The sequence below is a fragment of the Condylura cristata genome, unplaced genomic scaffold (assembly GCF_000260355.1).
Source record: "Condylura cristata isolate star-nosed mole 26May11 unplaced genomic scaffold, ConCri1.0 scaffold00018, whole genome shotgun sequence".
Lineage (NCBI taxonomy): Eukaryota > Metazoa > Chordata > Mammalia > Eulipotyphla > Talpidae > Condylura > Condylura cristata.
This window is the reverse complement of record NW_004567119.1, coordinates 38,410,680-38,437,152: the sequence shown is the minus strand read 5'-3', so window position 1 is coordinate 38,437,152 and position 26,473 is coordinate 38,410,680. Positions and strand designations below refer to the sequence as shown.

The 26,473-nt window shown below is 53.5% G+C and overlaps 1 protein-coding gene across 6 annotated transcripts in view; it reads right to left on the bottom strand.

The window, feature by feature from the left end:
* LGR6 (leucine-rich repeat containing G protein-coupled receptor 6) overlaps positions 1 to 26,473 on the bottom strand; it is a 107,277-nt gene that overhangs the window by 3,144 nt on the left and 77,660 nt on the right. For 3 of the 6 annotated variants that reach the window (XM_012726857.1, XM_012726860.1, XM_012726858.1), the window contains 12 exons: positions 15,188 to 15,256; positions 12,987 to 13,058; positions 12,767 to 12,838; positions 12,085 to 12,279; positions 11,547 to 11,615; positions 10,218 to 10,289; positions 9,166 to 9,231; positions 8,239 to 8,310; positions 7,748 to 7,819; positions 5,870 to 5,995; positions 4,902 to 5,062; positions 1,256 to 1,336 (listed from right to left, as the gene is read on the bottom strand). In XM_012726857.1, the coding sequence (XP_012582311.1) occupies positions 1,256 to 1,336; positions 4,902 to 5,062; positions 5,870 to 5,995; positions 7,748 to 7,819; positions 8,239 to 8,310; positions 9,166 to 9,231; positions 10,218 to 10,289; positions 11,547 to 11,615; positions 12,085 to 12,279; positions 12,767 to 12,838; positions 12,987 to 13,058; positions 15,188 to 15,256 (1,127 nt within the window). Of the gene's footprint in view, positions 1 to 1,255; positions 1,337 to 4,901; positions 5,063 to 5,869; positions 5,996 to 7,747; positions 7,820 to 8,238; positions 8,311 to 9,165; positions 9,232 to 10,217; positions 10,290 to 11,546; positions 11,637 to 12,084; positions 12,280 to 12,766; positions 12,839 to 12,986; positions 13,059 to 15,187; positions 15,257 to 26,473 lie in introns of all 6 variants that reach the window. The other 3 variants (XM_004685507.2, XM_012726862.1, XM_012726859.1) reach the window with 2 other exon arrangements.

The window sequence follows — 26,473 nt, the reverse complement described above, 5'->3', positions numbered from 1 at the left end:
CTATCTCCTTGTCTTCCTCAAAACATGTTTTCATTGACTGCAATAAATCCTTAACCATATGGATGAACGGTAATTTATTTGACTATCATAAAGTCAAATAATTTGGACTTTGTCTTGTGGAACTTCCTCTTTTACCTCAACACTACTGATCATTGATTTTCTGAGGTGAAACTTCTGTGACAGTGTGAGCAAAGTGAGTTTCCAAGTTAGAAAAGACACCCATGCTTCCCCCAGGCCTCTTGCCCCCGGCGGGCACTAGAGGGCGAGCTGGAGTCGCCCAGCGGGGAGGGCAGGTGTTGGACAGCTGCGGCCAGGGCTATTTCCGCCTTAGAGAGGGCACGCGGAAAAGGCCAAAGGGCCAGAGCCAAAGACATGGAAAACTGGGAAATGAGGCGGGGTGAAATAGAAGAAGCACACGCCTACTGCTTCCTGCTCATTCTGAATACTTCCTGTCCTGGCCTCATTGGAAGGCTCCGCCCTGGGGGGCTGGTCAGGTGCTGACAGCATTTTACCCCCCAAGGGAAGATACTTATCTCATATCTCTAAACACTTCAGGTTGAATCGCACCAGGAGAAAGAGACTTCCTGCTATACATCAAGTGGGATTAAAAATGGATGCTAAAACCATGGAAATTACAACCGGGAAGATAAAATGCACAAAATGAAGAATGATGTAAAAAATAAATAATTGAAAAAATAAAATAGAAGCTAAAGGAGGCTTCCTTGGCTGTTGGTGGTAGTGCATGATGTTATTTAGGGAGACTGGAATTTCCCCTCTGGAGACTCTCAAGGGGAGGCTGAAACCCTCCTGCACTAATGCAGACAAGGATGGCAGAGGCCATCTTTCACAGTTCCACTGTGCTCTAGGACTCTGGTGTGGGCCTCAAGTGAAGGGGTGCTTACAGCCCCACTCCTACCATTCAGTGGGGTCAAAGCAGCCTATCTTACTCTCCCCTCAATGAAAGAACTTTCTCCCGGCTAGAGAGCATACTGTAAAGATGGCTTCGGCTCCCTGCCCCACACCCAGCCTCTGCTGCGTCTCTTCCCAAGTAGCCACACAGGGAAAAGGATTCCAGATTCTTCCCCAGAAATCACCAGAAGAGGCTGCCCTGCCCAGTAGATTGGGCCTGAGCAAAGCCTGTGACCACACGTGGACCTGTAGTTGCCAGTTTATACTGGCATCCCACTACCCGGATGTCCTACTCTCCACCCAACCTCCCCCACTCCCCACCCAACCCTGCAGGCATCCGTCTCACCTGGAAGTGGGCTGCACTGGACATTGGGGTGCGGCTTTGAGTCCTCCATCTCTAGCTGGAGTTCCTCCAGGTCCAGGTCATCTGGGAGGGGAGTCAAGGACAGGGTTCAGACACCCACCCCTTTGAGAGCTCGCCCTGCCCATCTGCTTCTAGGCTGCGGGGTAAGCATTTGGTCAACTCCCCTTTACCCATATTGGATTCTCTGCATTGTTGTGCATGCACACCGCTGAGAGTCAAGGCAGAGGAGATCTGAACTGGGGATGTTAGTAACCACATGGTTTCCCTCCCTGGCCAGGTTTCTGCTTTAACTCCAAGTCCGACTGTAAACGCCACACACTGAGCAGGTGTGTGGTATATGTGTCCAGAGGCGATGACTGGGGAAAGTGAGTGGAGGCCATTTGTGTGGGGAGCAGTCAGAGTAACAGCGGAGTGGCTATCTAACTTGGGAGGGGTAAGAACAAGAGGAGAGGTCTGAGGGCTGTTGAGCATACAGGAATTACAAGCTGCAATTGTCCCAGAGGGTGGAGCCAGGATCAACAGATGAATCGTAGAAGTAGACAAATTTCAATGTAGATGGAGTAAGTTCCCACAACTAGGGGTGTCCAACCAAGAAGAAGAATGGGGTCCACATGTCGAGAGCAACCCCAGCCATGTGCCAGGTGTGAAGCAAGTGTGGAAGGATCCAGCAACCAGCAAGATGTGCCCTGCTAGCAAGGAGCTTAGGGGCACGAGTGAAGAACGCAAGCCATCAGGACACAGCGCGCCCAGTCAGCCAATACATCCATGCCACAACCAGGGCGACAGGCCCCATGCCACGAGCCTGCATCTGCCCAGCAGCTGCACAAGGCAAGGCCCGCATCGCCATCACAGGACAGATGAGGAGAACCGCTCAAGAGCTGGTCCTTGTCTCAGCCCGCGACCGACCCGCAGGACTCATCCAGGCATCTCCGTCATCTGCCCCGAGGGTTTGGCTTTTCTGCTGCCCCCGGTCAGGGCCTGATGTGGGAGTGAGGGCTGGCAGGGACAGGAGCGTCATGGGTGATCAGCCAAGTATGATTCTTCACTGGGGATCTGAGGCAGAGAGCCCCTCGTGGGGACAGGGCCCTTGTATTCTGAGCGAGAGGTTGGACTAGATAATCTTTACGCAGCCTCGGACTCCAAGCTGGCTCTGAGATTCTCTTAGAGAAAAGAGAATCATAAAGTCAGATACTGTTAAAGAAATGCTGAAACTGTGGGCATCAGACGGGATTCCAAGTATTGTGATGTTTCTAAAACTAAGGCCTGTGAACTCTGGGAGGGTGAGAGACATCTCAGGGGTTCATAAATTCTGTAGTAATTTCCAAGTGAGAATCAAATACATTTTATAACTTATAAGACAAAATTCTCTCTTTGCAGTGATAATTCAACACTGGAAGACTTTTTGTAAGAGTGAGATTTTACTTTCTCCAGTCAGACTGGACAAGGTGTTGGAGGCCCTAAGTGTCATTAGGACATTGCCTGTCTTTCAGGGGGATGGTACAGTTCTTCCGTTTTCTTTTTTTTTTTTTAATTTATTTATTTATGCATACAAGAACAGGGGTACAGGCCAGAGGTGCGGGGGTTGAGAGGCTTCACCAGAGACAGAGGGGGGAGCAGATGAAGTACACTGCTGAGGGGAACAGCAGGCGGGTAGGGAGAGGTCTGCCATGCCATGTGGGTCACCTCCCTGGCCGGGATGGAACTCATGCTGTAGTGGTTAAGGATAGCTTCCTAGTGCTGTGCTTTGACCCACTGTGCCACCAGGGACGGCCTGTACGTTGCTCAGTTTTAAAGGCTAGCTCCCTGCAAGCCCTTCCTCCCCACAGCAGTGGGGAGGTGACTGTCTGTCATATACCACCTATAGCTCACGGCAGTTTGCTCCCTGCGTGAATCCTTCCTCCCCACCACAAGCGTAAACACCTTCAGCAGGGAGTGTTCCGCCGGAGGCAGGAGCTGCCCGGGCCCAGACAACATCAGGGTGAGTGAGAGGCCGAGGTGCAACCACAGAGCCCTGGCATTTCCGCCCTCTCTACCTTTCATTCTTTGCCCACCCTGTTCTCCAGAATGGAGCTCAGTAATTCTTTGAAATCAAAATGCATGAATGAAATGGGGGGTGGGGGAGGAGAGGGTTGGGACCGGTGGTGAAACCATGGCCTCTGTCTGGGGCTGGGAAAGTCACAGCCAAGGTGTTAAGTAACCACTCTTCAAACGAAGAGGAAATCAAATCTGGCTGCTGCAGCAGCTCCTGGCTTTCCTTCTTGGGGCTCATTAGTTCCCACAGGAAGTGGGGGGCCCTCCCCTAGCTCCCATTACTGGCGACAGGCAGCCCACGATCCTGACACCCTGTGGCTCTCCAAGACCTAAGCCGGTGGAAAGTTTCACCTTGAAGGAAAGTTTCCATTCCTCCTTCCAGTCCCCTGAGGGAGTGTACAGCAGACATCCGGAACGTTCCCCGGGGCAGTTGTCTGCAGGCCCAGAGCCAGGCTTGCTGCTGGGCATCTTCTCCTCAGGGCCTCACTGCCTCCCTCAGGAGGTTCACGGGGAAGGAGGCTCCCAGAGACCCCCCGCATGTCTGCCCAACATTTGGCCTCCATAAGCCGTGTCCTGGACCATACAACCACACCCCTTTCACACGGACATCGGAAGGCACCCAGCTTTCTGTGGTAACCGTGGTAGAAGGAGCAGTAAACATACATTACCATTTATGGAATCTTTTAATCCTCCTCACCAGCCGCCATAATGTTGTTCTTGTTTTATAGATAAGGGAACGGAGGTTCAGTGAGGTTAAGTAGTTCATCTAAAGCAACCCTGTGGCCAGGTATGGAATCCTGAGGTGTTTTCCTCCGTTTCGATTTTTCTATTTAGCTTCCCCATTGATGTATTATTAGAAGGAGTTAGAGATTGGAAAAGAAATGTAAAAACCAGGGTCCCTTTTCTCTCCTTCCTAACTCTGTCAAGGTTCTGTGTCATAGGGTCCCTTTATCTAAGTAGCTGTTAGTAGGCGACCCCTCAGAACCTGCCTGCCCTGCCCTCCAAACTTTACATTTTACCCCCAACTTTTCCAGAAACAGACATGGGTCTAGCCCATGGGCTTCTGAAATCTCCCTTTCAGACTTTAGCCTCATCAGGACAAACTCAGGATTCATCCCTACAAGGTTCCTTGGGTCTCAAGGACATAAAGTGGGAGGACTTTCTTTTTTCTGGAAGCAGTTTAATTTAATCAATCATTTAAGTCAGATTGACCAGAAAATGGATCTTTCTCCTTGAGAAGGCCCTGAGGTGTAAGGGCCTCTGTGACAAGGTGGCAGCCTGGGAAAGAACCTTCTCGCTACAAGAACCTCCCATGAGGTTCAAGTTCAAAGGGCTTGGGAAATAAGATCACTACACTCATCCTCATCTTTATTAATTTTTCCCAAGCCCCTCTGGGGGGGCCGCCTTAGAAAGACAAAGGAGAAACTGAGGCCATTTCCTCCCAGGCCACCAGTGAGGGTCGAGGGTCGGTCTCTGCCTGGGGCTTTGCTCTGCAGCCACTGACAGATGCCCTCTCAGGCCCACCCTGGCCCCCAACCTTCCCTCTAACTTCCTCTCCACAGGCCCCACCTGCCCTTCCCAGGCCCTTGGCACTTACAGTGGCTCTCGGCTTGTCCAGCCAGAAGGCCCAGGGGCCTCCTTGAAGCCTCCTCGTCATCAAGGTGAAAGTCCTCAGCCTCCCACTGCCCAGAGGCCTTGAAGAAGCTGGCACAGACACCATAGGCGCAGCACTGGTAGGCAGAGGGCACCTCCAGGATTCTGGGGGAGAAAGGTGGGGAGGGGAGACGGGCGGCCTTAGGCATGTTGGGAACTTGCACTGCGCACCGCCTCGGTGGCAGCAGCTTCTGTGGCTTTTTCTGTAAGGATCCTGCCACCTGGCTCCTGGCACTGAAGGTTCCGAGCAGAGTCTGGCCACATCGTTCGTCTCGAGAACTGAGACTGGGAGATGAACTTCCTGCCACTGTCAAGCAACTCAGCAGGTCCACTCCTGCTCCCTGCCACCCAGCAACTCTGACATTATAGGAGACAGGGTTTCTCCCAGGGACTTCCAAACTGCCCTCACTGAGACCAACATCCTGTCCCCCACCCTAGCCCCGGGCACAGCAGGGTGGGTTCTGTGTCTTCTGAGGGTGAGGGCCGAAGCCGCCGGGCAGCAGACAAGCGTGGGCCACACAGCTTGTGCCTCCGCCACCGCTGCTCCTTCTGCATGTAGGAGGCCTGGATGTCATTAGCACCAGAGGCTGGCTGTGTGGCTTGTTTTCCACTCATCATGCCCTGGGCTCTGCCCTGATTCCAGGGCCCAGATGCCGCCCAAGAGAGGACGGGCCGGCGGGGTGCGCAGAGCCGGGCAGGGACAGGCCACCGGGTCTTGGTCACAGGGGCCTCGCTCTGTCCTCCCGAGGGGGTCTCAGCATCCCCTAGGGGACACCTGGGATGAGAGGGTGCTCCCAAGCAGCTGAGGAGGAAGGGGGCACGCTCTTCCCTGTGACTTCCTTCCTCCCTCGCCCTCCATGACCTCGCCAGCTGCCCCCACTATCTGGGTGTGGAGGAAAGCCAGGCCCTCACCTCAGTTCTGGAAAACTGTCCTTGGAGAAAGCCTGAGACAGAGCTAGGTTCCCCTTGAGCTTCAGATGCTTCAGGCCCCCAAGTCCGGCCAGGGGCAGTGTGGTCAGCTGGTTGTCTGTCAGGTCCCTAGGACAGTGGATGGTCAGGGTTATTGGCAGTCAGTGGGACTGCAGAGGGGCAGAGCTGGGCTGAGGGTGCGGCGAGCACGTCTGGGATGGAAGCAAGAGGAGAGGCCAGAGGCCAGATGAGCACGGATGATGCAGGAGGCGCGGCTCAGGGGCTGCTGTGGCTCCCAACCGTGCGCAGGACCTGAGCTAGCTCTGCTCATCAGACAGAGCCCCTCACATCAGTTCTGGAAAACCGTCCTTGGAGAAAGCCTGAGACAGAGCTAGGTTCCCCTTGAGTTTCAGATACTTCAGGCCCCCAAGTCCAGCCAGGGGCAGTGTGGTCAGCTGGTTGTCAGCTCTCCAGACCTGCATCCAGGTCTGAGGCCCAGCCGGGGCCTCTGCCCAGACTGCTGGGGGACCCGCCTGTTGTTCCCATTCTCCTGATACAAGACGCCGAAGTGAGGCTTGGACCAAGCATCATCCGCCTACGCGCAGGGATCGTGTCAGCCGCTCGGTGTGGCGCTGTAGCTGTAGGTGAGAACATGCGTGGTCTCCTGCTGCAGACACACTAGTGGCAGTCAGGGCTCCAAACCAAATACCACGACCACAGACCGTGCGTCGTGGAAACAGCCTGGCCTGGAAGGCAGGAAGCCGGGCGCGGGCGCCAGCTCCCTGTGTAACCAAGGGAGCCAAAATCTGCCCAAGCTTCAATGTCCTCATCTTTCAAAGGGATAAAAATATCTACCCTACCTTGCTGGCTGGCTAAAGCAAACAGAAGGGTGAAGACGGAGGTGAGAGTTTTGTAAGGCTGCGGCCCAGAGCCCAGGCAGCGCCAGACCCGGGAGGGGCCGCACGTCCCAGGAGGCCTGAGATCCAACCCTTCCCTTTGGGCGAGATTCTCCCCCTGGGCCTGTGAGGCCTCACCTGTGACGGGAGGGTGGGGCTAGATGGTCTCTGAGGCCAAGACTGGAGCTAGCCCATAGGCTCTTCTCTGTGTTCATCTAAAAGGGCCTTTTGAGGGATGGACGTGCCTGCACCACACGTAGCTTGGTGAGCAGCCTGGCAGGCGGTCAGGTCCCTTCGGGTAGCGCCCTTGTGCAGTGTACAACTTGCACGTCAGTCTGTGACAGCCCCATCCGAGGCCCCTTATGTGGTCAGGTCCCCCTCGGTTGAGCGCCTTTGTGCAGTGTACAACCTGCACGTCAGTCTGTGACAGCCCCATCCGAGGCCCCTTATGTGGTCAGGTCCCCCTCGGTTGAGCGCCTTTGTGCAGTGTACAACCTACACGTCAGTCTGTGACAGCCCCATCTGAGGCCCCGTACGCTGACAGAATGACCATTCAGTCAGCCTTATGCGCTCCCTGTTTGGTACCTATATAATGAGAGGAACCGTGACCCCCATTGCCCTGAAAAATGGCAGCTCTCTGGAGGAACGCTGATACAGGAGACCCTGGCTCCCCATCTGCTGTGAAGAAGGTTCAGACCCAAACAGCTCCTGATCAGTATGGTGGGGAAGGGCCAGGCAGGAGCACAGGGAGGACTGAGGTGGCCAGAATGTTGCAGAACATTAGCAGATGATGTTCCAGAATTTACAGGAGGTAGGCCCCATGGTCTGTCAGATGGACTGGCGGAATGATAGATGAGGTCAGAGTCTCTCTCCCAGGGATGTGTGGCCAAACATTTAGGCATGGTCCCACCCTAGGGGAGCCCCCTGGTAGCCCACACTCCTGCTGGTCTCTGGACTTGAGCAGGAGGGTACAGTTAACACTTACAGCTTCACCAGAGAACGCAGGGTCGTGAAGGCCTCAGGGTGGATAGACCGAATGGCATTCCAGCTCAGGTCCCTATGGGCAGAGAGGGGGTGACAGGAGGGGACAGTGACCCATGGAGGACTCTTTGCTCCCACCCTGGGTTCTCCTTCACCTACCTCCCCCATCTGAACTATTTCAGGTAGCAGTGACCTCAACCCTTGGGGGAAGGTAGCCGCTGTGTGGTGCCCCACCTGGCTGTGGCCCCCATGAACAGGAATGGCAGCTTGACTCTAGTGCCTCGTGGCTCTGTGTACCAGCTGGAGAAGCAGCTGGGGAACCCTTGCGCCCCACCCCCCAACCCCCAGCCCTGTGTTTATGATAGGGACAGGTATGGAGCAGGGAGATTCTCTACACCAAGATGGGTGCTGTGAGCATAAGCAAGCCTGGGAGTGGGGCATAATAGGCCTCACCCAGCCCACCCCCCACCCCCCTGGGTGCTGCAGGATACTCACAGGGCTCGTAGGGAGCTCAGTTGGCTGAAGGTATCAGCTCCGATTTCCCAGATGCGGTTGTGTTGGAGGCCGCTAAGGCAACAAGAGAGGTGGGGTGAGCCAATAGGCTCAGAGCCTGGCTCTGCTCCACACGCCCTGTGCACTGGGAGGAAGAAAGGAGAGCCCCCACTTCTCCTGGCACAGGAAGAAAGGGCCCAGCCCGCGGAAGTCACCAGAATTAAAGGGAGCACAAGGGGATCCGGTTGCCTTGGGTAAGTGGGTCAGGGGACAACGCCACAAACCATCCCTGTGGCCCAAAAGGGAGTCAGTTTCCAGGGTTCCCACCAGGCCTGGCTCCCAGCCTGGCCAGCCTCCCCGGATGGGTCCTTCAGACCCTAGTCCAGCAGCAGAGCACTGTCCAGCTCGTGGATGGTCCGGGTGACTGGCCCAAGCTGGGATGCAGGGCCCAGAGGACGCTTTATCTCAGTGGGAGGTGGAGCCGGGCCATGGCAGTGCCGGAGACGCTCCTTCCTCTGGCATCCAGAGGGTGACAGGCCCTCACATCCCTACCCTGTCCTGGACCCCAAAGACACTGCCCTGCCTGCGAGGCTCAGGGGTCCTGGTAGCCTGTGGGAACGGGAGCTGAGTGGATACAGAGCTTAAGGGATCTTTAAGTGATTTTTTCCTTGTGAAATTTGATTACCAACACGCTTCTTCCGTGCATGAGTATGTGCACCCATCCACACGCGTGTGCTCATGGGGGTGTGGAAATGAGAGCGCTCGTTCCAGGACGCTTCCTGGGGCTTTCCCCAGGCCTCTGCCCAGCTCCCAGCTCCAGCCCCTGGGCTCAGTGAGCGCAGAGGCAGGGTGGGGCAGAGTGTGGGACCCCTCCCCCTAAGCCTGCGGGTCAGGCTCACAAGTAGGCCTCTCCCCACCCACGGCACTCACATTTCCTCCAACTTCTGACACCTGTGCAGACTGGGCAGCTCCTCGATTTGGTTATGAGACAGCTCCCTGGGGAGAGAGAAGGGCCAGAAACTAGGGTGAAGCTGGGAGACGCAGCGCTGACCTTTCCTGCCAGGCCACCCTGGGCCCAGAGACCCCTACAGGGCTACAACTGGCCAGGGTTCCACGGCAGGGCCGCTGGCGTCCTCAGTCTGACTACTTTTCAGCCCCCACCTCTGTCCCATTCCTCCCTCAGGACCTGGATGGAGCTGACTGGGCATTTTTTCTCAGTAAGACTGCTTCATCTATATGATGGCGTGAGAGGGTGCTGAGGGAAGGGAACGGGCAGTGGGAGGAGCATGGAGATGGGAACAGCTGGCCAGAATTCAGCAGGCACTTCTGGCGAGCCTGCCAGCACCAAGCCAAGCTAGAGCGCCCCGGTCACGGGGATGTTCAAAACTAGCCCCGTAGGGGCCATCTGGCCCTTCACCTCACAGATGAGGAAACTGAGGCACAGAAGGACAGTGGCAGTCTGTGGCAAGGCTGGGCTCTGGGGCCAGGCACGCGTCCTGGGACTTGTGTCTCTCGACCCTCCCCGAGCTACAGGGCGGCGGTGCGTGGTAAAGCACCTTGGATTCCAGTTAGATCAGGGAAGAAGGTAACTTCAAAGGCCACATCAAAGTTTCCAGAAGGTTTCCTTTCTTGTGGAAACTAGCATCGTCCGAGTGCCTGCTGTGCGTTAGATGCTGTACAATTATTTTTTCGACCCTGACACATTTATTCACAATTTGCAGGTGAGGAAGTCGGGCTTCTGATACATTGAAGAATGAATCCAAATGCACACAGCCAGTAAGAGGCAGAGCTGGGCCCTATATCCAGGCCTGACTCCAGAGACCACAGGAGGGCACAGCCTCTCCTCAGCAGGCTCTCCGCCACCGTGGCCTCTCCAGGAAGGGACACGAAAGCGGGACAGAAGCAGGAGCAGAGCGGCCTCTGCTGGGTCACAGGGGCGAGGGCACCATGCCAAAGCCGGAGGATGTTTGTGAGGCACTCACAGCACTCGGAGCCTGGGCAGCTGCTGGCACATCCCTGGCGGGAGCAGCCGGATGCCTGCGCGGGTCAGGGTCCTGCAGGAGAATGGAGACGGAGCTGGCACCTGGGCCAGGGCCCTGCCAGTCACTGGCTTCCAACTCTGGCCTGACACTGACATGGAAGCACAGAGATGACAAAGAGACGTGGGAGGCACCAGGCAGGGTGTTGGCAGCGTCCCAGAAAGCAACAGCCGGTATCTGGGCTCAGAGCTCCCCTGGGACTGAAGGAGGCTGGGGTGGGGAGCAGACCGAGGGACTGGGCCGAAGGGCTCTGCTGGGCAGGCTGTCCCTGCCTACCCCGCCCACCCATGGCGTTCCCACCCAACATCTCAGAATGTTCTCCAGCTACAATAGATCCGAAGGAGAGGGCTAGACTCCTCTGCTCCAGGGCCCTCAAGAGGAGGGAAAGCCAAAGGCAGGGTGCACATAGAAAGAAAAAGCCCGGGTCCAGTGAGCCATGGGAACCACGCTCAGCGTTGGCTCCCTGGGCCTTGGGGGAGGGAGAGGAGATGGGAAAAAGAGAAGGACCAGGGGCCAGGAGGAGGGGGTGGGGTGTGGGGGCAGGTTGGAGAACAGGCTTGGCTTAGGGACAGGGTGTCTCAGGAAAGACCCGAGGACAAGGTCATCCTTGGGGAACGATGACTTCCCTCATGGAAAATTTTCTAGATGCCATTGCATCTAGGGAAGACAATAGAGGCACAGAGAGGAGAGTCTGGCCCTGGGGTGCTGGGAATGAGCTGCTTGGTGAGGCGGGACAGTTAACTCTACAACACTGACTCTGGATGTTGGCCGGACTGTTCCATTCATTCTCTTAAAATAGATTGAGGGTCTACTATGCTCTCTGTCCCTCCCCTGCCTGCAGTCTCTAATAGAAAATCTGAGAAAAGCTTTGCTGGAATCAAGCTGCAGAAAAGCAACAGAAGTGGGTTTCCACCATGCTCCTGGCCTGCCCGGTCATCAGGTCCCCCACGCTTGGGGTTAGGAGCTTGGACGTCATGTCTGAAGAATCAGAGCATAATAAAGAAGGAAAGAGCATCCCCACTCCCAAATGACCTGCCACCCTCAGTCTTGCCTGCAGACAGCGCCACCCTGGAGTGGGCCAGGGACCCCTGGGGTGAGGCCAGGTGACCTGTGCTTCAGGCTGGAGCCAGCAGCAGACACAGGCCAGATAAGGGGCGGACAGAGACCCTGGACAGTGCTCTGGGGAAGGCAGGCAGAGGAGCCCTGTCAGGCAGCTGGGGTGGAAGGAGACACATAGACCCTCTCAGGGTGGCAATCAGAGTCTCCACTCACAGGACTTCCAGGCTGGTGGTGCCTTTGAGATCGGGGAACTCCTGGATGTCTGTGGCGCCATTCAGGGATCTGGAAACAGAGGTCACAGCTCTGAAGGGTGGAGCAGAAAAATCAACATTGGGGCCCTCAATCCTCAGCATCTTCCCCTTGTGAAACTCCACTTTTGGAGAAATGTCATCCTGCCCCTAGCTTCCCTCAGAGCATGCCAGCTACCCAGGTGTCTTGCAGACAGCTTTGCTTAGCAGAGTCCAGCCAGGCGTCTCCTTAAGTTGGTCCAGCCCCTCTCACCCAAACAGAGGTAGCCACAGTGAGCAAGAAACACAGTCAAGGAACATGGGGACTGCCTGTTTAAAGGGCAATAGCTCAGATGCTTCTGAAAAGGCCCTTGGCTACTGGAGTTTGCCTCGTGGAGCCTGGAATTGGGTCTCTCTTTGCCATCTCTTGGGGCTTTTTCAGAACCTTTCCATTTGTTCTTTGAAAGAAGTTCTGCTGAAATTTCTTTCCACAGATGGGTTTCCCCCTCTGCATCATTCCTTACCTCAGTGAGGACATGGACCCAGATGGGGCCTTTACAATGGGGGCAAAAGACACAGGTGATGCCAGCATGGAGTCCAGAAATGAGCCCAGGATCCAGTCAAGGGCAGCACAGAGCAGAGAGCTTGGGATCCACGTGTAAGACACGCCCCCAACATCCCCCTTAGAGGTCAGGTGGCAGTGAGACCCCATGGTGAGTCTGAAAGTGAAGCGTGTGCATTAAAGCTGTTCGACATGTTCCTCTACTACTGGAAGTTCAGCCTTGGATGCTCTGTTGAAGAGGTGGGACTTGGGCTGAGAAGGAAGAGCGCAGGAGAGGAAGTGAAGGGATGTCTGCGGGGCCAAAGCAGCAAAGCTGGCCGAGGGGTCGCCATCGCCAGGCCCCTGGGAGCCAGAGCCTCGTACTAGCCCTCCATGCTTCCAGCAGGTATTCACGTGATAGCTACACGAGTGGGCTCTGAAGAGGTCAGAACTCCTTGCCCGTGGAGAAGGGCCCTCTGTCCACTGGCCATCTGGGATAGCCACGGTCAGGGAGGCAGCAGTAAGTCCAGACAGATCTGGAAGCAGGCCTGGGCCCCTGGGACTGTGCCCTGCAGGCGAGAGCAGCAGGGGGCAGGCAGGAGGCCGGGCCAGGACAGCGGGAAGGGAGAGTCCCAGCCAGTGGCCAGCCTCAGGCGCCAACTTACAGCGTGTGCAGCTTTGGCAGGTACTGGAACGCTGACCTTCCCACAAACTGGATGGGGTTATCGTAAAAGTGTCTGGAAGAAAAAGACCCAAACCCCAACCCCTTCTTCAGTTGGGCCCTTTCCATTGGAAACAGGGCAGAGCTTTGCTTTTCTCTCCTGTCCTGGGAGCGGCCCCTTCCCCAACACGGATCAGCCCCAGGCCAGAGAGGCCAGAACTCACATTGTCTGCAGCAGAGGGTTGCCCATGAAGGCCTTTTCCGGGATGGCTTTGATGTTGTTGTTGTGGAAGCCCCTGCAAGGCAACGCCAGAGACACTGAGGACTGGGAACACATGAAACGCCACGATGCCCATGGACAGCCACCTGGAGGGCCAGAGCACCGGAGACGTCAGCCCAGAGAGTCCAGGTTCAAGTCCTGCCTGTGAAATTTCCTCTTCATTCACTCCCACCGTCATCCGTTTCCTCAGCTAGCAAGAAGGGAGTGTGGGTAGAGCCCCGGGCCGCAGGCCACCTGGGGTGGCAATAGGGAAGAAAGAGGCTGAGCTCAGAGCCCAAGAGGAGAATCTTCTCCTTAGTCCAGTGTGGGGGGAATCTGGAGCCCCTCAAGGAGGGAGCAGAGGGTGAGTGGGAGAAGGAGGATGAGGAGAAACCAGCGCATCCGGGGGGCGGGTATGAAGGATATTCCCCAGAGGCACCTGCTTTGGCCTCAAGGCCCTGACGTGAAAGGAGCCCAGTAGCAGAGCAGGGCTGAGGCAGTCATGAGTGTGGCCATGGTGGCATTTCGGGAAGGTGAGGAAGGTGCGCCCCAGCTGAGAGGTTAGGGTCTGGAACTGGAATTCCACGTTGGTTAGTGGGGAAAGCACCTCAAAATACATGTTGGACTGAAAAGAAATAACCCAGGCTGAGCAAGACCTTGCCTGTCTTCCTCTGGCTTCCCTGTGTGGTTCCTGCCTCAGTTTCCTCTCTCGTCTTCCTGCCGTCCCCTCACCCTTTGACCGTCAGATCTCACTCTCAGGCGCACCCTCAGACAGCCCGCCTGTCTGTCTGCTCACTCGTTCATCCCTTCATTAACTTGCCCGTTGTGTGGTTTTGAACACAACCTTCGTATCGAGTGGGCAGAGGGGTTTAGAGATTTGACAGAGCGCTGTCCTCAAGCGCTTTCCGTGTATAGAGGGAGAGAGGAAGGAGGTAGGCAGGCACACTGCCGTACATGAGTCTTCTTGCCTCTGATAACTTAGATCTCTGCTCTCGTTCCCTTATAACACTTTCTAATTTCCTGCTCCTGTACCTTTGTATACTCTGACTCCTCAAATCTCATCTTTCTTTTTTGTTGCAGCTCAAAGGAGAAGGCAGACCTTGGTGACTCATTGGCAGGAGGGGGGGCGGGGATCCCTAAAGCTTCGTTCTCAGACTCTTGCCACCAGCTGGCCCAGGGGCTCCTTACCTGCCACACACACAGACGTTACCCCTTGACATTTCTGGACCATGTGGCACAGCGCTGGCACAACAGGCCATGAGTGGTAGGTTGAATAAAGTGCTGTGCTATGTTTAAGTTTGGAGCTCTGCTTGTGCCTCTTCAGGGTCCCCTGACCTGGGTCTGGATCTTTGCCCAGGTCGGTCCACCAGCAAGGCTGGTCTCCCTGCTGTGGGCATCCCTCTGGGCATTCACCGACTGATCTGGGTCTTTACCTACAAGGTTCCTTGATCTGAAATGCTTCCTCTTCTCCTCACCGCCCCTTAAATCCCCTCCACGCTCTCAGGCTAATCTTAGGATGTGGGGGAAGGTGGGACCCATAGAACGCTCACGATCCCTTTAGCTAATACTGTGTGATTTAGGGCTGGAATTACAGGCTGACCCTACTCCCTGTGTTGTGCTGTTCACCTCTTGCCATGAGTTACTCCATGTCCTCCACGGGCACGAAGAGTCCTGGGGGATGACCCTTTCTATCCATGTTTGTGTTTAACAGCAGGCTCAGTGCTGGGCTGGGTGACTGCAACATGCAATGATAACAATGGCAGCTGTGGGAAACCTCAGCCAGCTGCCCTTCTCCGCCAAGACAAACTGCTGAGGAGCCACCCATAAACCGGGCCCAGCTCCTCTCCACACGGGGCTCCAGACACACCCTATGCAAGAGAGAGGCAGTGCGTGCCCCGGCCTAATGGGAGGAGGCTTGTGCCCTGCGTCTCCTCAGGCTGGAAGCGCCGGGGGCCATGACTGCTGATGACACACCCCTCGGAAATGCTCAAAGCCAAGCTAATGAGGCCTGCAACTACTTAGACCTGTACGGGGTGGGGAGAGCATGTCACTTCAGCTTTTACAAGGACCACGGGAGGTGAGGGTGTGGGGGGGGGGGCGCTTGGGGCTGGCCTGAGCCTGGCCCCCAGAGAAGAGGGTGTCCACAGAACGGGCAGAAGAGCTTACAATTCCTGCAGTCTGCCCAGAGTCCGGATGGCGACGGGGAACTCCTGCAGCTCATTATAATTCAGGTCTCTGGAATGGAAAGCAGAGCAGTCATTAAAGGGTGGCTCGGTGGGGCATGTCGGGGTCCCTGAGAAGTGGAAACTTGGCTCAGGGGTTGGCCAGAGAGATGGGTTTTCCAATCGGTTGGATCCAGCTGTCAATGCCTGGAAACACATTTTTGGAATGTTCACATTCCATTCCTGCTCCACAAATCCTCGGGCTCCCAGCCCTCCTGGCTGCAGAACTGTTCGGAGGGGACACTTAGGGATGTGGATACCTGGAACCAATCCTTCAGAATCATCCCCACCAACTGAGGAAAATATCCTTAAGACTTCAGTGGCTGGGAGTGGGGTAGAGGGAAAATGCAGCCATCTTCAACCTCTTGTCACCAGTACTCTGGATTCTGGAAGTTTCCCTCAGGTAAAGACCTTCACCGTCTGGGGACTCCGCTGTAGGTGTCCGCAGGACAACTAGTCTTTATTTCCAATTACCTTTTTCTGCACTTTCCAATTTATTTGCCCTGTTTACTCAGAAAACAATGGAGGTCATTTTACTAAGGGGCAGTGACCTACGTTGGCAAGGATGTAGGGAAACAGGCATTTTAATGAATCAGAAGTAGGAATTTCAATGTGCACTTTTAGAAGTAATTTGACGGTATCCAGAATTGATCCAAGCCTACCAGATACTACTGGGTTTGGATGGTTAATAAAGCAGTGCTGTTTAAAAAATTTGAAAGACAGCATCTTTTTGAATTAAAAGAGGCTGACCCAGCTTTTCGAGGCTCACAGCGAAGTCTGCATGGGATGTGAAGGTGTTAGCATAAGTTCACGTCAACATGGCCTGGACCGTGGGGACAAGGTGCCAGCCTGCAAGTGACCCAGCTTCGCTCTGTCTGCCCCAAGGGGGCCTCCGTGTTCTCGTTGTGGCAACAGCAGAGTAAAGGATGAGAGGGAAATGAAAGAGGCCACGAGTAAATTTGATTTTCATTCGAAAAGATTCAGAAAACTGAACAGAAAAGAATAGAAAAGAGCCCCAAAGCAAGAGCGCCCTCGGGAGCTTGTATTTTGAAGGAGGTAGTAAAGTCTGCGTGGGCTGGCTGTTTGCGTGGGCAATAGACAGAGTCAGAGCCCAAGACTTCAGGAAGTTTGCTATTTGTCATGTAACGGGATCCCCTCCCCATCACCTCTACAAGAGACTTCCTGAGAGGCAACCATCAAGCCTTTAAGTTGGCCCTGTTTCCCTCAGGAGTCTCTGCGGTAGCCAGACATGGAAATATGCCTGATTTGGGGAAGGAGACAGCTGTCTGGGTGCTTCTAGAACCCCGAGGCCAAGGCACACTCTCAGGGATTGGCAATGGGGAGGACTCGGTTACAGAGTCCCTCCTGATCCCCCACCCTCAGGTTGACCCCAGCCTGTCCCCTCAGCCTTTTAAGCACCCTTCCTGACACCTTTCCTGAGAGGACAGTCCGATGGCAGAGCAGTGACTTGGCAGGGCTGTGGGTAAACACACACGAACAGGCGTTTCTGCTTGATGGGGTCATTACACTTAATAATGCCCAGGTAGAGCCAGGAACCCGCCAGGGGCCAGAAGAGCAGTGACAAGCGTCTGGCAAGCAGTGAACCGAGTAATTGCCCCCGCCCCCAGCCCCCAACACACACAGACACACACACACAGACACTAATTACCCGATTATGCTCTGACTCCCCTGGTGATCTTGGGTAATTACGGCATAAACCACCCTGCTCTGCTCTGCTCTATTCTCTAGTGAATCAGACACCCTCCCCCCAACGCATCCCAGAGAGGCTCCCACAGGTTGTGTGGCGGGAAGGAGGACTCCCTCAAGACAGGGTTGCTCAAAGAGCTTTCCCTGAAACTGGGGGTACTGGAGTTGGAAACAGTTTTCAGTTCCTGGATTTCCATCATGGGTGAAGAAGATGGCTAGAAAATCAAGCTGGGGGCCTGGGCTTGGAGCAGCAGTGGGGACATACAGGGCTCTGGCCTTGGCATAAGTGAGTCACCCTCATATTTCAAGGTCACCAAGCAAGGATCCCCTTTTGATTTGGCTCAGCCCATTTAGGAATTCTCTACTGACACCCAAGGAAAACTTGATTTCCCTTAAGTAACAGGAAGTCATCTTCACTGAAATCTTCAATGCAAAGAGTTGCTTTAGTCTGGCTTCAGAGCTTCTGCTCACACGTCTGTCTGTGTGGAATGCTCCAAATCTTTGCCTGGTTTACTTCACTTTGGTCAGGTCCCTGCCCAAATAACACCTCATCAGAGAAGCCTTCTGTGACCATTCTGCTTAAAACAGCACATCCTGTCATTCACTGTTCCCTTTCCCTGTGTGGCAGATTAAATGGACACTAGGCTAGCATTTTGCAATATCTAAGTATATCAAGTGAACACACCGTGTGCCCTGAGCCTTACATAACGTTCTATGTCCATCGTATCTCGACAAAGTTGGAGGGAAAAAGAAAGCCCTCAGTCCTTTACGGTGTCTACCCAGAGGGGGCTCAAAGGCTTCCTGAGACGGGGCCTCGTGACAGGCACTGACCAATACGAGGTGGAAATGACTCGATGTGACTGAGTCTTAAGTCACAAGAGGCCTCACTGTCCCTGCCAGAGGGGCACTCCCACCCCCTTATAAGGAAGCCTTGGCAGGACAGAACAGCCAGCACCGAGGCCCCAGGCATGTGAGGGAGACATCTAGCACCCCCTTGGCCTGACGGGTCCCCCCACCCACTGATGACTACAGTCTCATGAGTGAGCCCAGGAGAAGGGCTGCCCAGCTGTGCCCAACCAACCCCAGGTCAATGAGATATCAGAAACTGTGGTTTGAAACCACTAAGTTTGGGGTTGATTTGTTATCTAGCTATAGAAATTACATGACTCCATTTCTCTCCCTTTGTGAAGTTTATAGCCATCTGACATTTTTGTTGATTCTTCCCACTCTACCACAATGAAAGTGCCTGGAAAACAGGGACATTGTTTCATATTCTGCAGAATTTAACACTGCAGAGCAACTACTTAGTGAATGAATGAACGAAAAGGCTGGATAAAGGGACTAATGGAAAACACTAAAGGGCTCTTAAAGGTATGTAGGGTGTTTGGGGAACATCTTGAAGATATGAGGTTGGGGTCCAAGAAGGCCCAGTCCTGAATGGTCCTGTCAGGCTGGTCCAGGGCCACAGAGATGTGGGCCTCTGGGGCTTTGCTATCACTGAGCCTTCACAGTCCCAGGTCCCAGGTCCAGGCAGCCAACTTGAGTGGTTCCAGCCCTCCTTGGATGTTTCTGGTCAGGACTTTTGCCAGGAATGGCCCAGCACACAGTGGGAAAAGACACATGGGAAAAGGCATAAGAACCAAAAGGCTATTTTTGTCAATGAATGTGGGAGAATGATAACAATTGTGTACATGTCAAAAGAAATTTGGCCTGAACTTTCCCACTGGACATTGACACAGATTCAATGGCCTGGACAACCTCCAGAGCCCGGCTTGATCTGGGGCTGCACGGAAGTAACCTCTGGCTCTGAGTGTCCAGGAAGGCGTCTGGGCAACTCTCTCTGCCCCTGATGAAGTCAGTTCAGTGCAGTGGAGGCTGGGTGCCCATCCAAAGTACATGAAGGATTCTGCTGGGTAAAGCTGAAGGTAGCAAGACAGATAAGAACCAGGCCTGTTTGAGGAAGGTGCTCAGCCAGGTGAATGTCTCAGCATGATGTGAGCACACAAAACATCAGACCTTCAGAGACTGAAGAGTCCAGGTCCCAGTGGCTGGGCAGCTGCTCAGTATGCAGAGAAGGAAGTGAAGGGTAGATGTAGCAGCAGGTCTGTGCTGTGGCATTTGGAGAATGAGTGATACAGTTTGGTTGAGCAATGAGCAATACTTGGAAGGGTGTCTCCCCTGGACTGTTGTACACTTTCCTAGCTGGGGTCCCTGCCTACGGGTCAGTCCTGGGGTAACCTCGGGGAGCATTGATGACAAGCCGGGCACTAAGCACTGTGCTGATGATCTCTGCATCCTCACAACAGAGGTCGATTCTATGACTGTATCCATTTCACAGTTGAGGAGCTGTTAAGATGCACAATTATACCCAGTTAATAAGTGGCTCCACAGAGACCATTCCCTGTCCCCAAAGTTTCCCCTCAACTGTCTCTACAGTTGAATGCCCCAGCGCCACAGCCACTAGTCCAGTGTGGCTATTTAAATGCATATTAAGTACAAGTTGAGAAAGAAAGCTCAGCTTTCTTGTATGAATCACACGTCAAGGACTCCATAGCAATGCATGGCTACTGGTTACCATATTAGAGATACAGATTTACATTTCCATCACTGCAGAAAGTTCTGTTGGACAGCACAATCCTGTTGCCATAGGAGAATAACCAGGGATGTAGCTAGAGTGTGTCTCCCAGACTCCTGCCCCTTTCAGCAAGTACGTTCTCTCCCAAGGATGGTAGAAGCAGTCCGAACTACATTTAGTCTTGGGTCCAGGAAAATAGCCAAGCCTGTCTCCTCCATGGTCTGCCTACCCTCCCACCGGGGAGATGCCAAAGACGATGAGGCTGTGAGGATGGCAAGATCCCAAGAAGCTGGGTCCCTGAGTCACTACGTGGAGGCGGGCCACCTGCCAAGAAGAAACACCCTCCTTGGGCTACTATACGATCCAGAAATAAACTCCTATTGTGTTGAAGCCATTATACGTGTTTTGGCTGATTGGTTACCGCAATTTAGTCTACCTCAGCTAATTCAGTGTCATGGCCAGGATTTGAACCCTGGCAGTTTGAGTCTGGAGCCCACACTCTTAGCGACAACCCACTGCCAGAAAAATCTTTAAAATGCAAAGTTGACTCGGTCACTCTCTGATTGAAAAATCTGAAAAAGCCCCTTCGTTATTTACAGGATAGACTTCAGATTCCCTGATGGGCTCTGATGCCTTAAGAAATCTTTCAGTTTCATCTGTCATTTCAGCCCTGATGTATTTTCACACCCTCATGTATTTACTTGGGCCATGCATGCCCTCAGCCTGGAATGCCCTTTCCCCACATCCTCAGCTGTTGAAATCCTAGTCATCCTTTGAAGTTCAGCTCAAATGTACCTTTCTTCACGAATCCAGCCCCATCCCTACAGTCAGAGCGACTCATTTACTCTCTCAGCACTTTTCTGGTTTTTTCTCCAGAAACACTCTCACTATTAAACTGGGAATAATGATGGTGGTGGTGATATAATAACAGTAATTACTATGTAAAATTCGTGATGCTAGGTGATTTGCATATATTAATTCATTTCATTCCCATGCCAATCCTCTATTTTGCAGATGAGAAACCAAGGCACAGAGGAAGGTAATCATTTGACCATGCTTCTGAGCTGGGATGGAAGGCCAGGCACTCTTGAGTCCAGAATCGGGTTGGCTATGTGTATATTCGCTCCCTCATGTGATAGGTCCCTACTGTGGTCAGGAAGCCTGTGGGTTCCCTTTTGAGCTTCCTGGGGTGCAGGCATCTGTGCCCACTAGGTAAGGCCTGCAGATAGGTGGGTGCTCCTTTGGCCTTCATGGCCATCGGTAGCGATCCATATCTTAGCCCCTGGGGGCCAGACTCAAGCGCAGATTCTTGGCAACTGCAAGAAAGACCTTCCCTGGCACCGGGATCTTTCAGCAAGCGTCTTCCACTGCAGGGTGGTTTGTGATGCCTTAAACTTCAGCTGGAAAACTCCCCCATGGCTTTCTACTCTATTCTCGCTAATAGCACAGGATGGGCTAGCAGCCTAGGAAGAGCTAACTGTTCTGTCTGCTGCTCCTGGGAGCTGGAAGCAGACAGAAAGGGCTGAGGTTAAAGAGAAACCACTTCCAACTCTAGCCAGAATCAGTCTGGAAGCTGCAGCTGTCCATGGCTAATCCTCCCCTCAGTTTGCTTGCCAGTTTACAGCCAAATCCAATTAAAAAGGATGGCAAACCCACACAATCGCTGAAAGTAGCCGAGAAGACAGCCGAGCCCCGAGCTGCTCAAGGACCCACAGCCCCAATATTCTCCTTTGCTCGGGCTTCACAGAAATGGCCAGCTCCTGCCCTCTCTGGGGAGCCTCACCCTGGATTCAGAACCCAGAGCAGGGAAGTGCCAACCCTTTCTTTTTAATTGATAAAGAAACAGTCTGAGAGGAGGTAGCTGGTTACGAGCCCCAGAGCCAGAGAGCTCCAGAGCTAAGTCAGGTTGTTGGCTTTGGGTAACATGCTTTCTACATTTTACACCGAGTAGATCCTTACCAGGCCATTTAGCCAAATAACAGGGCTAAGAGGAGGATTTCAGGGACAGGGGCAAAGAGGACACATGGAGGGGAGGAACAGGCCTCTCCCTGCTGGGGAAGAGCCCCCGTGGGCTCTGCTTTGGGTGCCCATGTCAGAACTAAATGATTAGTATGAAGAGTGTTGAAGTCTTCTGTGCAAGGTCACTTCTAGAAGAGAAGGGGCGCTCCCTCTGTGCCAGCGGGCTCCAAGCGAGCCCTCGCTGCACTCGCAACATTTCCAACGTCCCCCTCCTGTACCTTGGGGATGCCCAGCACCCACGGTGGCCAGTTCACCTTGTCCAGAGCCTGCACAGAGCAAATGTGAAAATAATGCCAATTCCTTCCCCCTCTTCCCTTCACGAGCCAGAACAGACACTTCCATTCATTCGACTCTACAGCAGCAGACACAAACATTAATAAGTCTCTCTGCTTTTCACAGCAGTCAAGAAGGGTGCATGTCATGAACTGGGCTCTCACTCGCAGTTTTATGCTCAGGGCTCATATTTGTGTTTATTTCCAGATCACAGATAAGGGTGCAGAGAAGAATGTGGGTGAGCCCAGCTCTCAAGTGTGAAACACAAAACATAGACATTGCTGGCTGATAGACGGTAAACGCCCCTCTGCTTTTATCTCCCCAAGGCCGGAACAAGGGCTAGCAAGCACAATGAACGTGTCTTAATTGCTCTTCCCCTACTGAGGATGGAGGCTCTGTCCTGAATCTGACTCCACATGCTTGGGGCAGATGCTCGGTGAGCCAAGAACCAGCAAGCACTTTATGACTAATAGCATTGTCTTACTTTCTAAACAACCTCCATAAAGGCCACCCATTCATAAATGCAGCAATTAGTAAAATTGTCATCGGTTTCTTTTGAGAGACACAGACCCGCCTTCTTTACCCCTCCCTCCACCTACATCCGCTTCAGAGGATACCTGAAGCAATAGCCTCGCTGCCTTTAATGAACGTTGCTGATCTCTGATACTGAGATTACGTGTTGTCCTGCCTTAATGAGGCACCTGGGATCAGAAGCCCAGACTTGGAGGGGAGGGGCGAGGTAACAGTCTGACCTGCCTCTGCAGCGGGACTCACCCCTGGGGTTCTAGGAAGATGGGGGGGCCAGTTTCTGCTTGAGCCAATGTTGATGGTTCAACTGGCCACGCCACAGGGCTGCTCTGGATCACGTACCCACCTCACCCTCAGCTAAAGCATGTTACTCTGAGCTAAACCGCACCTTCACTTCCTCTGTGGGCCTCACCCAGTCTGCTGGAAGACCCTAAAATACATGTAGGTCTTCAAAGACATCATGCTATTCCCTCTAAGGAGTTTCTCTTTTGAATCCAGTTTTATAGACACTTAGCTTTCTTTAACACATACTCTCCTCACCACCCCACTAACTCAGAAAGCCCTGGTCAAGCTGAAGATTTGATTCTTAGAACCAGACCTGGTCCTCAGAATGTGGACAGACCCATAAAAGCAACCTGCCATTCTCACCTGGACCCCAAGGGCCTAACTGTGCAGGGGACCCAAGACTTTGAGGAGCTCATGGAGAGAGTAGAAGGTGGCCCAAGGATCTGTCTTAGTGACCCCAACTTGCCAGGCTAAAGCCAGGGTCCTGAGCTTTTGAGCTGTAGGACTTGTGGGAAGATAGCCTCGCTGATGGCAAGGAGGAGCATCCCTGCTGGTGGGTTCAGACCACATCCCAGACATTTCTCCTAAGAGAGAGCCCAGGGCAGCGCCTATCCTCTGAGTTACAAGAAGACCACATGGACACTTAAGTCTGAGGCCCAGGGAAGAGGGCCAGGCTGGAACTGCACAGCACTGCGTGTGGATGACCCAGTCAAGCTGAGTGTGGAGGGCAGTGAGAAGGGCACGGGAAGAACCTTAGAGGTGAGAGAGCCCAGCACTCTCATAGCACAGCTGGAGAAGCAAAGAGAGGAAAGGGATTTGCCAAGGGCCCTAGAGCTATTCTTTGATCAACAACTAAGCCTAACACTGTGTCCGGTGCTGCAAACAGAACAGTGAACAAAACCCATGGGGAGGTGAGACAGACAGCAAATGAAATTGATACATGAATGCATGAGTGAATGAATGAATGAGTGAATGAATGAACGAATGAAATAGGCTCTCCGGCATGGCGAGGCTAGGGAGAACATTCAGTAGGAAAGGAGAGGGTGGGTGCTAGGAAGAAGGTACAAATTGGTGCTCGGGGAGGCGCTCACTCAAAAAGGTGACATTTGAGCAAAGTCTTGAAGGGGTGAATAACGATGCAAAGAATATTCCAGACCTTTGGTTCAAAGGTCCTGAGGCAGGAGCATACCTGGTGTATCCACTTTGGCCACTGTGCCTAGCATCCTCTGAGGCTGGGAGGCCCAGTGTGCGGCTTTGGCTTCCTCCTAGACCGTGATGGGGGTCACTGGAAGTTGGGAATTGGAGAGTGTCGTGAGCTAGTTTATATTTTACAAGAGTCACTCTGACCCCTGCGCTGAAAACAGAATGTAGAGTGAAGAGGAGAGAAGGAGTGAGACGAGAGGAGACTTCACCATCAGTCCTGCTGGTGAGAGACTCCCTGAGAGGAGACATGTGGCCAATTCTTACGATACGTTCAAGATGGAGCCAATGTTGTTTGCCAGCAGCTGGGATGTGGGACCCGCGAAAGAGTTGTTCTAGATCACTCCAAGATTTGAGCAAGAGAGCAAGATTGCCATTACTGGGCCAGGGGACCAGAAATGAGGACCTATTTCCTTGAGGGGACCAGATCTGGAGGGGAGAACGGTTTGGATGCCTGTTAGCCACGTGGGCAGCTGAGAAGGCCTTTGCATTTATATGTTTGGCATTAAGGAGACAGGTGCTGTCTAGGCTGGAGCCTTCAACAAACACACAGTATTGAAAGTTGTGCGACCAGGTGAGGACACAGAGGGAGGGAGGAGATTAGGAATGTGGGAGCAGAACATCAGTAATAAGTTAAAAAGAGCTCAGGATTCCTGGCCTAGAAACTTTTAGTCTCTGTGATTGCAGGGGCTACATTTTTTCATAGAAGTTTCCTTGGTGCCTATAGGAGAGCCTGGCACATACTAGAAGCTCAATAAATATTTTTGGAATGAGTGAATGGAAAGAAACAGAACCAGAGAGAGTGATAAGAAGTGATCTGACTGGTTCCTCCTGCCCAGACCTGAGCTTCCCAGTTTCCTCACCACAGCTTCTACTAAGGAACCTGTGGCCAAGCTCCTCACTCCCCGACCTCCCCTCTTCATTCCAGACCAGCTGGCTTGGGTGCCTGCGGGAGCCGGGGGGTGGCAGGGGTGCGGGCAGGGGGAGAGAGAGCGGAAGCTTTGGCCTCATTGCCAGCAGAGGAAGAAGGGGCAGCGGTGACCAGAACTGTGACCTTGGCCACCCCCATGCCAAGGCAATGGAGGAAGGAATGCTGGGCTGGGCGGACTATTAATAACTCGTCATGGTCACAGAACGCAAGACAAAATCATCGGACAGCTCAATTTTCTGCCTGTTAGAAGTCATTAGTGGTTCTGCAGGGAGAGCCAGGGAGAAAGTTTTATATGGAACAATAAATTCCTCTATAAGCCACAAAACCCTACAAATTTGCAGCTAATAAACCCACAAATGTAAGATGATTAAGAACTGGCGAGGAAATAGGTCCTCATTTCTTGCAGAGTTAGCCCCGAGAGGCAGCGTGGTCTGCTCGGCTGATGTGAGGCGAAAGGCAGAAAACCCAGGTCTGCCCCTTGCTGCAGATCCCAGGATGACCTGGGGCAAGCCCAGCATGCTCTGCGTCTGTGTCTCCACCTGCCACACAAGGTACACAGTTCCGGTCATGTGTTCCTCAACAAGGGGTGGGGAGTGGGAATAAATAAAAATGAAATGACAGACTAAGGGGAAAAAAACCTTTTAATTCTCTTAACTGCAAGGATTCAGCGGGGTGAGAAGCACTTGCTTTGAGAGAAGGTAAATCAGGGCCCTCCCTGGTGGCGGAGTGGGTTGAAGCACAGCACTAAGAGCTAAAGCCACTTCAACATGAGTTCGATCCCAGCCCCGGAGGTGACCTACACGGTGCAGCAGACCTCTCCTAACCCGCCCGCTGCTCCCCTCAGCAGTGTACTTTGTCCGTCGGCCTGTTCTGCTCCCCACTCTCTCTGGTGAAGCCTTTCACTGCCCCCATAACTTTGGCCTGTACCCCAGCTCTGTATGTATAAATAAATCTTTTTAAAAAAGGTAAATCAGCAAGATTCTTCTGGCTCTCTCCCCCACCACCCATGACTTCCCCCAAAGGACTCAGCCATGGAACCACCGGGGGTAACAGAAGTGAATTGAATTATAGCCCCCAAAGAGATAGGACCAAGTTCTAAGCTCTCAAACCTGTGAGTGCGACTGTATTTTGCAAAAAGGCAGTTTGCCGATGTAACCAAGTGAGGATCTTGACGTGAGGCTGTCCTGACGAACAGGGAGCACCTGAGAGCCATGACAAGTATCATTAGAGGAGACACAGAGAAGCCCACGTGAAGCCAGGAGAGACTGGAGTGATGTCCCCGAGCCAGGGAACGCCACGGCGCATCATCACCGTGGAGAGAGGTGCGGGACCCACCCTCCTACATGCTCCAGAAGGGGCTACCCCAGCCTGCCGGGGGCCTTGATTTTTCACTCTGGCTTCTGGAACTTTGAGAGAATGAATTTCTGGTGTTTTTGTTTTTAAGCTATCAAATAGGTGACATTTGTTGTAGTAGTGATGGCAAGTCCTATACTCTTGGGGAAATCCTGCTCACCCCACAGAGAAGGTGAGTCACACAAGACCACTGGGAGTGACACCCTGAGACACACACTTCCTGCCATCTTAAGGCACAGTGCTGTCAAAGGGGTGGGGGGGAGGAGGAAGGAAGGAAGGAAGGAAGGAAGGAAGGAAGGAAGGAAGGAAGGAAGGAAGGAAGGAAGGAAGGAAGGAAGGAAGGAAAAGTGAAACAAATA